This window comes from Calidris pugnax, unplaced genomic scaffold (assembly GCF_001431845.1).
Source record: "Calidris pugnax isolate Ruff unplaced genomic scaffold, ASM143184v1 scaffold8, whole genome shotgun sequence".
NCBI lineage: Eukaryota > Metazoa > Chordata > Aves > Charadriiformes > Scolopacidae > Calidris > Calidris pugnax.
Genome location: NW_015090830.1, coordinates 15,092,971 through 15,103,675, shown reverse-complemented (window position 1 = coordinate 15,103,675; position 10,705 = coordinate 15,092,971). Strand labels below are relative to the sequence as shown.

At 44.2% G+C, this 10,705-nt stretch overlaps 1 protein-coding gene across 3 annotated transcripts; it reads right to left on the bottom strand.

Annotated features, from left to right (window-relative positions):
* Positions 1 to 854: 854 nt before the first annotated feature.
* NQO2 (NAD(P)H dehydrogenase, quinone 2) lies at positions 855 to 10,300 on the bottom strand. Of its 3 annotated transcripts, none has more exons than XM_014941029.1 (8): positions 10,174 to 10,298; positions 9,706 to 9,747; positions 7,480 to 7,644; positions 5,786 to 5,916; positions 3,394 to 3,507; positions 2,803 to 2,904; positions 1,477 to 1,657; positions 855 to 1,309 (listed from the first exon to the last, which is right to left on the bottom strand). In XM_014941029.1, exons 2-7 carry the CDS (start codon positions 9,710 to 9,712, stop codon positions 1,484 to 1,486), a joined length of 693 nt encoding a protein of 230 aa, XP_014796515.1. In that variant the 5' UTR covers positions 9,713 to 9,747; positions 10,174 to 10,298; the 3' UTR covers positions 855 to 1,309; positions 1,477 to 1,483. The 3 variants fall into 3 exon arrangements, with proteins under 3 accessions (XP_014796515.1, XP_014796516.1, XP_014796518.1); XM_014941030.1 differs by having other exon boundaries at positions 9,706 to 9,754; positions 10,174 to 10,260; XM_014941032.1 differs by having other exon boundaries at positions 855 to 1,657; positions 10,174 to 10,300.
* Positions 10,301 to 10,705: the final 405 nt, after the last annotated feature.

Sequence of the window (10,705 nt, the reverse complement as noted above, 5' to 3'; positions counted from 1 at the left end):
CTCTAGAAATTCAGTGAAATTCAGTGAAATTCAGTGACTCATACACACGGAAGCAGACATCTGCAAGGGCTTGGGGCAGCACTGCTTCCAGGGGTCTGTCTCTGCTAGAGGTGGCCCTTCCCTGCATACGGTGACAAACAGGAACATGTGACTCTTTCCCTGTGGTGGTAGCAATTCCTGGTCTGGCATATCAACTTACACTGCTGCTCTGGAATCTGGGCTCAGCACGTTTATTATCCAAGTGGCCCTTAAAGAAACATAAGGGTGGGGTGTGACAAAGAATATATGGCAGATGCACACTCTGTATGCAGAGGCCCAAGTGTCATTTGACAGTGACTCAGAAGCCCGTTTCTTTTTCGGGCCACATTCTTTTAATATCAAAGTGCAAAGCCAGCTGTTAGGTAAGCTGATGAAAGCAAGAAATGGTGTAGCTGAGCAAGAAACCCACCCTTTGTCGGATGCACAAAAAGGGTTGTGCTCTTAAGCACAAAAATAATCCCCCTAAAGTTCAAGGTAAAAATCATGGTTATTAAGAGCCAGACAGTCATTTTGTCCCCCTAGTTCCTGACTTGCAAACAGAAGTAGTGCTCCTGCAGGTTTTTGGGCAGGCATTCTGCCTCACTGACTGCCGGTGCCGGAGATCTCCAAGGAATCCCATCTACACTGGTGCAGAAAGGGGATGCCCTACCCCTCCAGACCCAAACAGCAACACTGACTGGTGGGAAGGGGCAGCCAACAGATAGGATGCCTTTTTGTATCTACTTAGGATAATAGAAACAGGGACTCCCTTTGATTTTGGGAAACTACGTACTTTACGAATGGGCGCTATAAAGAACAGCAATATATACACAATGTTCTGCTGTACAATAATTGTATTTGGTTTTCTCCTTTTCTGGTATCTGTCATAGCCTTGATATTGCTTTGTAAGTGTGTGGAAAAGCCTAAGGCTGTCCACAAGGCTTTCCAGCTAAGTGACTGTGCAACTGTATACATTCTTTTGCATTATTCATGATCTGGCTTATTAGTTCAAAGGCACAAGCATAGAGCTCTCATTTAAAAGAACAGGATTGGCCATAACAAGGTTGAGTATGGGCAGCATATTCCCTGCTAAATTAAAAAAAAAAGTGGCAGCCGGTACAAGAAGTGTGAAAACAAATATGGCAATGTACTTTACTGTTTCATAAGCAGCAACAGTATAATCTGCAGTTAAATACCATTTGTGTTACTAACCACTTGTAGGCAGGATGTCACTGTATGAGCAAGGATAATTCTTCACAAAGAGCTTTGCACCCATCATTAAAGAGAATCCCTAGGAATCAATGAAGATAAAAGTTATAGTGTCAGTTAAGCTCCTAGCTGCACTACTCAAGATACCTATAATACATTTGAATTAAGAGATTAGCATTCAGACTTTGAGATAAAGCCCTCAAAAGAACAGAAGAAAAAAAAAATAATCTTCTCTCTGTAGTCCTGTACCTGAACATTACTTGAAATACCACTCAGGAGAGCAGTTTATGGGCTCTTCCTTCCAAAGAGTCTTCAGACGCTGGGCCCAGGCAGTCAGCATCTCCTTCCTCTTCTCCTCAGAGACACACTCCGGAGCGAAGCAGATGTGAGGTGCAAGGACTTTGACACCACAGAAGTGCATGATTCCATGCTGGACTCAAAGCAAAGAAAGAAATGCCCAGGAAATAGACTTTCACTTTCAATTCATGAATGTGGAAGACTCATATCTGAAACTGTTTCTCTGACCCAATATAAGGCAGGATTTCTAAAACTGTATATTTGTAAGAAGGGAAACAAATGGCAAAATTCATTACCTATCCTGGCAGTCACTATTGAAGGCTACGTGTTAGCAGAATGACATACAATACACTGAAAAATAAGGTCAACTTCATTTATTCTGCTCTGTGGAATTTATTTTTAAGTGCTATTAAATCCACAGAACTGTTCTCTTTGGCCACTGCATGCTATTAAATTTACAATGAACTTTAGGCTGTCTCTGATCCTTGCATTTTTACATTTGAATCTCCACAGATTGTTCCTGAACTGCAGTGCATTTCTCATCCAATTCTAAGTGTTTGGGTTTTTTTTAATCTTTTGCTTCTGGCTTACCCAAATGATCCTGAATGAAGGCTAGTGCCTTTCAAATCAGCTCAACTTGCCGGTTTCCCTCTGGGTATTTCTGAATTCACAGTTGCATTTCACATTCTTTGTCATGTTGACTTGCAAGCTCTGCAGATATAGCCTCACAAGGGCAGGCAGCTAGTAATCCCAAGGGCAGGAGACCAAAGAATTCAAGCACATCCGTTTGTATCATATCAAGAAGTAGCTGCCACAATTTGCCTCACCCCCTACATTTCTCAAAGCACACTTGCTACTTCTGACAAAAGGGTAACAATAAGAAAAGACATGCTAACTTTCATAAGCTGATCATTAATGCCAGGATAATGTATGACTCCCCCCCTGCTCCGCATCCTACATGAATTAAGCATCTATAGGGACAAGAAGTCCTGCAGGCAAGGGCTAAAAGAAATCCCATGACACTAGAGAAACTTAAAAGGCTGACAGCACAAGCTTTCTCCAAATTCCAATCTGGAGGAAGGGGCACAAAACAACCTTAAAACTCTGTGGACTTTTAGTTTCAGTATTTTAGGGCCCAATTTATAACCTGCAGATGCTTGGAACAGACAACTTAAGTCTGATTACATTTTGTATAAAATAAACTATAATACAACTGTTAAAAATAATTGGAATAATAAAAATTAAAGCAAAACCCAACCAAATATTCATATATTATACCTGCATGGGCCACAGGAGATAGCGAATATCACCATTGATACCTCCTTTTGCATACATCTCTTCGCTTCCTCCAGTGGTGATAGAAAACAGGGCTAATTTGTTCTAGAATTAAGAAAGGGATGCTTGAGTTAAGCATGTTTAAAGAGGAAATTTTATAGTTTAATTCCAACCTTTGACATCTAATCCCAGAACAAGGTCTTGTCATGTGTTCCAGTGTGCCACTCATTACAGATTTGTGTGGTCCTATGGTGGTGGGAAGAATGACAGACTATAGTTTTAGGAAATGGATTGATTTAAACTGATTGCAAGCTGTATGCCGCTCTGGTGCACTCTAATACACCTAGCAAATTATAAAGCCTGTTTTGTGGGCCAGCTAAAAATCTCTAGGAGATTGCTTAAATCTTTAGGAACCACCGCATTATCCTTATTGTACTAACTTTCAGACAGTTCTAACAAAGTTACTCAACATGTTACCAAAGCATTATTTCAGAAGAGCATAAAGTGAGAGCTTTAAACAAATATAAGGGAAAAGAATATCCTCAAGAGCATTGTGCAAAACTTGATCTTAGTAAGACAATCTCAAAAACATACCTTGAGCAAACCTGAATCGTAACAGTTTGGAAATTCATAAGCAAATCCTTGGACCAAGACTCTGTCCATCCAGCCCTTCATGATTGCTGGCATGCTGAACCAATACAAGGGAAACTAGGCAAAAAATAAATTGCTTTTGTTAGCACAGAGCCTGGGCCATCCTCAGGCCTGATCTACAGGCCAAATCCTATTCTCTTAATCTGTTTAGATCTTGTACATGCCTTCTTCCAGCTCTTTGTCGGGAGAGGCAGTAACTATGCTTGGCAAAGTTACTGAAGTGCTAAAGTGCTTTGTGTTTGTAGTAGTCTCAGGTACATTACCTGAGCGTATAGAGCACACAGTGTATCTGGGACCTTCTACACAAATTAAAGTTGGAATATGATGAAGCAGGAAGATGACATTTAATTCAAACTTGACTGTACAGAATTGCCTCTCCTATTGCTGAAATGCAAAAGGAACATATGATCTAATGGAGAATGTGGCCAAAATGCACACACAGAGAGCCTTATTACCAGGACTGACATCTGGTGATCAGTTTTGATCTGACAGTCTGCTGACAAATGCCATGGGATCTCAAGAAAGACCCACTTTTACACTCTGCTGACATGATGACCCTGAATCACTTTATTGAGAAGAAAACTCCCTCAGCAGAATCATAGAATCATAGAATCATAGAATGGTTTGGGTTGGAAGGGACCTTAACCATTCTATGATGGTTGACTTAACAGTAGGACCCTCTGTTTCTAGATCCTCCAATTAGCCCATGGGACTACAACCTAAGGCTATTGTGTCTTATTTACATTTGCTTGAATGCTTTGTGGACTCTTCTTCTAGGATCCTTTGCTATCCCTAAACCTTTGTATACACAGAATTACAGAAGAAGTAATTCTGTAAAAGCTTATCCATATGTGGCTTAATTCTAGGTGGAAACGATGTGGAAACTGGGCAATCACCACTATGTCTAGAAGTGGTGAGTTTAGTCTGTAGTGAATTTTAAATTACTTTATGGTGCCTTTCAGAGCCTTCCCTTCCCTGTCCCCCCCCTTTGTTTTTTTTCCTGCACCAGGATATACTCAACTCTTCCTAGCATTCTAAAGACAGTAGAAAGCAACCGTTTCCTTCAGGCAACGTTTTTCTATACTTGTCTCAGAAGCAATAAGGTAAAAATGATGAAGACTTATAGTGAAATGCTTGAGTATGGTCTCATCCTAAATTTCATCTAGAGCCAGACAGTGGAATGTATAAAGGCTATGCTTAAGGCTAACAGTCACACAGGCACACAAAGAAATGTAAGGCTAGGGCTAGTATTGCTTTGTACAGTATTTCAGAACTTGTAGACACTGAGGACGGAGCTGGCCCAGTGGGGAACAGAAACTGGTGTAATGTTCCCTTAGCAAGTCCAGATAGTGCCTCTGTGACAGTCTGGTTGGGGAAGTCCAAATTCCCCGAGCCTGCTGGCTGCTCCCACGCTTGACCAGAAGATGAGCCTTGCTCTGCCTTTGGCCAGCCCCCCTGACATTCGTGGTCACATATGTCTTTGTGCACGCAGATATTCAGTTTGGCCTACTCTTAGTGAATTACTGGATTTGCTGTCATTTCAATGTGGATAATTGTGCAATTGAATTACTGGATTTGCTGTTTTAACAACCTGGATAACTGTACTACTGATCTGTATTTGCTACTCTACCATTACTTACAGATAAAGTGTTTATTCCTAAAGCTGTTGGTCTGGTGTCTCTTACCGTATCCCAAACCTATAACTCGGTGGGGCTGCCTTGAGCCCTTACACACACTTCTGTGTGTAGATCTGTGTTTGCTTTGCGTGAGCTCCAAGACAAAGGGATAGTGTCAGGCTGCCTGATAATACAGCGTGATTCTCATATTGAGGATTACAGTAGTATTTTGCACTCAGTAATTCCTGGTCTGAGTCGCTCTATGCAATCGATTTGGAGTGCAGGCAGCATGAGGACCAGTCTTCACAACACCTATGTGATCAGACTACTTTTAAATATTAATTTTTAAGTGAAGCACTGCTGTCAATTTTATGTAGGTATTTTAAGTAATTTCAGGTGCCTTCCTACTCCTCAAAAATGCCAGTCCGGAGCCGTTATTTGTGAAAAATTCATACTGTGCTAGCACAAATAATGCTTACGCATGGCCCGGTATTTCTGATATTTTCTAAAATCCACATCATATCAGAAAAACCTGACACCTTGAAATTGGTATGCTGGATACAGACTGCTTTATGTTGACAGCAGAGCTACTACCTCTTTTTATTCTGGCTAGATTCAATGTTCCTAGCGAAATCTATAATCTTCTCACTGTTGCCTTTCTTTTGTTCAACCCTGTATGTTACAACTGAAGTATTTTTGATACAATTTAAAATACTGACCTGGAAAATCAGTAAGTCTGCTTCCTGCACTTTCTTCTGCTCTTCAATCAGATCGTCGGACAAAGCTCCTCTCTTGTAAGCTTCCCATGTCTCCACGCCGTAATTGAACTCTTCTAAGTTGTGCAAGTTATCTGTGGGTAGAAGTGAATAGCCATTCCTTGCCCTGTTTCTAACATCGTAGCCAAATCAGAATTTAATACATGTTAACAATCTACAGTGCTAAATTAAGTTACTGCTTTCCATTTTTTCCATGTTAACAATCTACAGTGCTAAATTAAGTGCTTTCCATTTTTTCCCACTTCCTTTTTTTTAATTTTTTTTGTGTGTGTGTGGATATCCAGCATCATAACAGCTGATGGTGATTTGATTTTAAACTAGAGAGGAATGTAATATCTCAGAGTACTAAAACTTTCATCTTTCTGTAGCAACGTATGAAGTGCAATAAGAGGACCTAAGCTTGGCTCTAGACTCTGGTGATGCAGGTGGACGATTTAAGTGGATTTAAGAGAATTTTGCCAATAGTTCTGCCTCTGTATTAGGGATTACTGAAACTGCCGTGCAGTCACAAGCACTATATAGCTGTTTTTCAGTCTGTGTAACTGGGAAACTCAGCGGGGGCTGGGGGAGCAGTATTGGCAGGCTCTGCTGACGCCACCCAAGTGTAATTGGGTGAGCTAATTCAAATATGTCTGAATTACACATATACTGATTGGTTCTGCTGATTCAACTAGTAGATTATCAGTCTCTAGCAGAAGAGAGAGGCAATAACCTCATGAATGAAACTCTAGGAAGTCGTAGAATGGTATCTGAAGGCATTTCTCACCCATGAGAAACAGACTTTAGAGATTGATTGCAGACATGTACTAATGCATTTTTCCCTCTCAGTAATGTCACTACGAGACAAGGTTCATATTCAGGAGTGGACTTTTAGAAATGTTTATGTCTGGTCATTAATAAGTTTCTTCTTGTTTTTGCCAGTGTTTGCACTGGACCTGCTCTATTTCTTTTTGATTCTTACATTAAAGAAAGAGTTTCCGCTGTTGCAGATTATGTTATGGCTTTGTGTTTCCCAACCTGGAAAAATACTGGGGCTAAGTGCTAGTAAGAGCACAGTGAAAATAGCACATAAGCCTAACGAGAGCGCCACTGTTTTTCTCAAGTCTTAATTGCATCATCTAGTAATTTTTAGCAATCATATACTACCAAGGTAGCCATGAGGTGCCACGACAACTCAAAAGCCCAAGCACTTAAGTGGCTGGAGCTAACTTGCAGAAAGCCTTAGTAATCTTGTTCTTTAAGAGAAGGTGGTTCTTAGAACGTCTCTGCAGTTGATTGCAAATACTGCAAAAATAATATTTTCCCTCCTTCACTTTAGTCAAGAGGCAAAACACCGTTTTACAAGTCTGTACTATACAGATATTTTGTTTTTGTGATTGAGGGGCCATTTCTAGTGATCAGCTTCATTTAAATAAAGATTATACTTGTTGGGCTCCTGCGTTGATATTTCCTAGTCAATGTTAATGGAAAATAAAAAGCCGGGTCTTGTTAGTTGAGGGATATCCGTGCAAAATAATAGCAACTATTTTTTGGAGTGCACCAAACAGCATGGTTCTAGATTGTTAATACAGCTGGACAGACAAGGTGAAAGTTTGTATTGTTATTGTTGGAAAAAAGTGTATTTTGGCTAGTCTCACCCACTATGTCATTTCTTGTGGCTCTTGGCTCAAAATGCATTGCATATAAATCAGACACTGTGACACTGCAGCCCTGTTTGCTCAATTCTTTCACAGCAACCTTCTTCAAAGATGCGTTGAAGGACTTGGGCTCTTGATGTGCATAGACTATCAGGACTTTTCTCCCTGGAAAGAAAACCAGAAGATACGTTTGAGTACAGGAGGCAGATATGAAACAGTTTGTGGAGCCAGGGCCTGCTACTTCATTTTGCTGTAGTGTATTTTCCAAGTGGCACAAAACTAGTGAAAACAGAATGACAGTGGCAGCATTTGACTCCTGCTCGGCAGCAATGACTGACTCATGAGGAACTAATAGGTGAATGCCCCCAACCCAGCAATTTTGTGCTACAATGGGCTCACCTGCAGCAATGACTGACTCATGAGGAACTAATTGGTGAATGCCCCTAACCCTGCAATTTTGTGCTATGCTGGGCTCGCCCAGGTGGAACTCAGTGGACAGTTTCCATAGCAGGTCACACTGCCCTATATTGGCACAACTCAGTCTCTCCTCTTGAGTCAGCATTTGTGTTTATCTGGTTCTACTAGCCCCCAAAAAAACCTACCCAACAACAGGAGAGAAAAAAAAAAAAAGCAAGCTGTCTGCTGGTTTAGCTCCTTAGGCTGGGTCAGACAAGCTGCAGTGTAAGCATGAGGGGCAGGCTGGGATCAAAGGAGTGACAGCTTAGGTTCCCTCAAAATGTTGTGGAATCAACTTCTGAGAGCTCAGAGCATCCTCCTACTGCCAAGTGGGAACCCCTCATCTTCCAGCTCAGTGCTGTGCAGGTGACAACACCAGGGTAGATGTCTAAGATGCCACTATCCCACTTCAGCATCATCACAGCGAAAGTAGATGTGATCTAGAAAGTAGATGTCACACTAGAAAGTAATAAGACTAAGCTCACTCTCACGTCTAAGACTTTTTCTTAGACGTGAGAGTGAGCTGCCCAGTGGTATCTCAAACTGCTGATGAAGCTGATTTAAGGTAAGCCGAGTGGCAAGATGGGTATGTTGGGATGGAGCTTCTTGAACTGATGTAACAAGGTGTATCAGAGCTTACTTGTTCAAAATTTTGTTGTACGTAGGCCATTCAATTTTAATAATTCTCTAAAAAAGTCATTCATCACTGAAGACAAGGGAAAGGTGAAATGCTTTTATGGAGTAGCGGTTGTTTATCCATAAACACTGCAGAGAGGGAAATTTCCAGGGACTATTGAAACTGACCGGATCTGCAAATCATGCAGCTAAACATGCAGTTTCTCACTGCCAGCACAAAGACTCGGGCACCTCCTGAGTTCAATTTCTCCAGGGGGCACAGATGCTGCAAGGCCCAGAGCACCACCAGGGTGACAGCTAAGTTTAGGGCATCACAGACAATTAACAGAATGTGAGCTGAATGTCTGAAGAAACAACACCTCACTTTTAACCTATTATAAGGGGTGACTATTTCTCCAGCATGCATAGCGTCCATGAAACAACAGCTTTGCCAAAAGACTATTAAAACTTGTGGTCAAATGTTATCGTAAATTTAAAGCGTGTAGAGACTATTTAAACCCCTGCTCCATAACTTATTCTGGAGTATCAGGAGCAGTTACCCTGTGCTGTTCCTGCTCTCAGCAAACGGGTAGTTCAGTGGCTGGAGATGACACAGGCTCAGCAATAGGAGACGATTAACTCTGCGAGCTGCCGGGTGACAGCTAAGTTTAGGGCATCACAGACAATTAACAGAATGTGAGCTGAATGACTGAAGAAACAACACCTCATTTTTAACCTATTATAAGGGGTGACTATTTCTCCAGCGGGCATAGCGTCCATGAAACAACAGCTTTGCCAAAAGACTTTTAAAATTGGTGGTCAAATGTTATCGTAAATTTAAAGTGTGTATAGACTATTTAAACCCCTGCTCCATAACTTATTCTGGAGTATCAGGAGCAGTTACCCTCTCTGCTGTTGCTGCTCTCAGCAAAGGGGTAGTTCAGTGGCTGGAGATGACACAGGCTCAGCGAGATGAGATGATTAACTCTGCGAGCTGCCGGGTTGTTTCCCGTTCGGGGGAACCACGTACCGCAGCAGTTCCAGCCATTTGAAAAAGCAAGACTTTATTATCCCAGCTAAACACCGCGGATATGGCATGTACCAGTGTGCCCGGGGTGGGAGCGAAGAGAGGGTTTATTAGTTATTTGTTCTTACCTGCCATGTTTTTCGGAAGCACTTAGTAGGATCCGCTACGGCCTGTGAACTCAAAGGACAAATTTCCTTACGTGACGAAAAACCAGGGCGGGGAAAATCAGGGTTTCGGTGGGAAACGCAGCGTTCTGCCCGGGTGCGGGGGGGGGGCTGCCGGGGGCACACGTTGTGTGAGTGCCGGTGTCGGTAGCGGGGCCGGTCCCCCTCACCCCCACCCCTCTCACCGTCCCCCCCGGTGCCTGAAGGCCCCGTGGGCCGCGGCCCGCCTTCACCGGGCGGTACCGGGGGCCGGTTCGCCTCCGCGCCGCCGAGGGAGCACCGAGTGGGCCAGCCGCACACCCGCTTCCCCCGGGGGCACCGCACCGCCGCCCCGCAAGAAAGCGCTGGACGCTTCTCCTGCCTCGGGAAAAACAGCTCCCGGCCCCAGCTCAGCGCCGGGCAGCCCCCCCAGCGCCTCCCGCCCTCCTCTACCTGCTGCCCGCGGCCCGGCCTAACCCCTCGGCGGGGCTGGGAGCGGCCCGCCCCCCGCTGCCGGACTGGCCCCCGGGGGCTGCGCCGGGGCGGGAACCGGCCGAGCCCAGCGCCGCCCGCTCCGTCAGCGGCGGCGGCGGCTCCGTCAGCGGCGTCGCCCCCGTTCGGAGAGGCCGCCCGCTGGCGGAGCGACAGGCGGTACCTCCCAGTCACACAGGGCTCCGCGGCGGGGCCCTCGGGGGGGGTCTGTCTCTTTGGGGGGTTGAGCGCACCCTCAATCTGCAGATGACACCAAACTGGGTTGGAGTGTTGGTCTGGTTGAGGGTAGGGAGACTCTGCAGAGGGACCTGCACAGGCTGGATCGATGGGCCAAGTGGTGTGAGGTTCAACAAGGCCAAGTGCCGGGTCCTGCATTTCGGTCACAACAACCCCCTGCAGCACAAGAGTGGCTGGAGAACCACCTGGCAGAAAGGGACCTGGGGGTGATGGTGGACAGGCAGCTTAACATGAACCAGCAGTGTGCCCAGGTGGC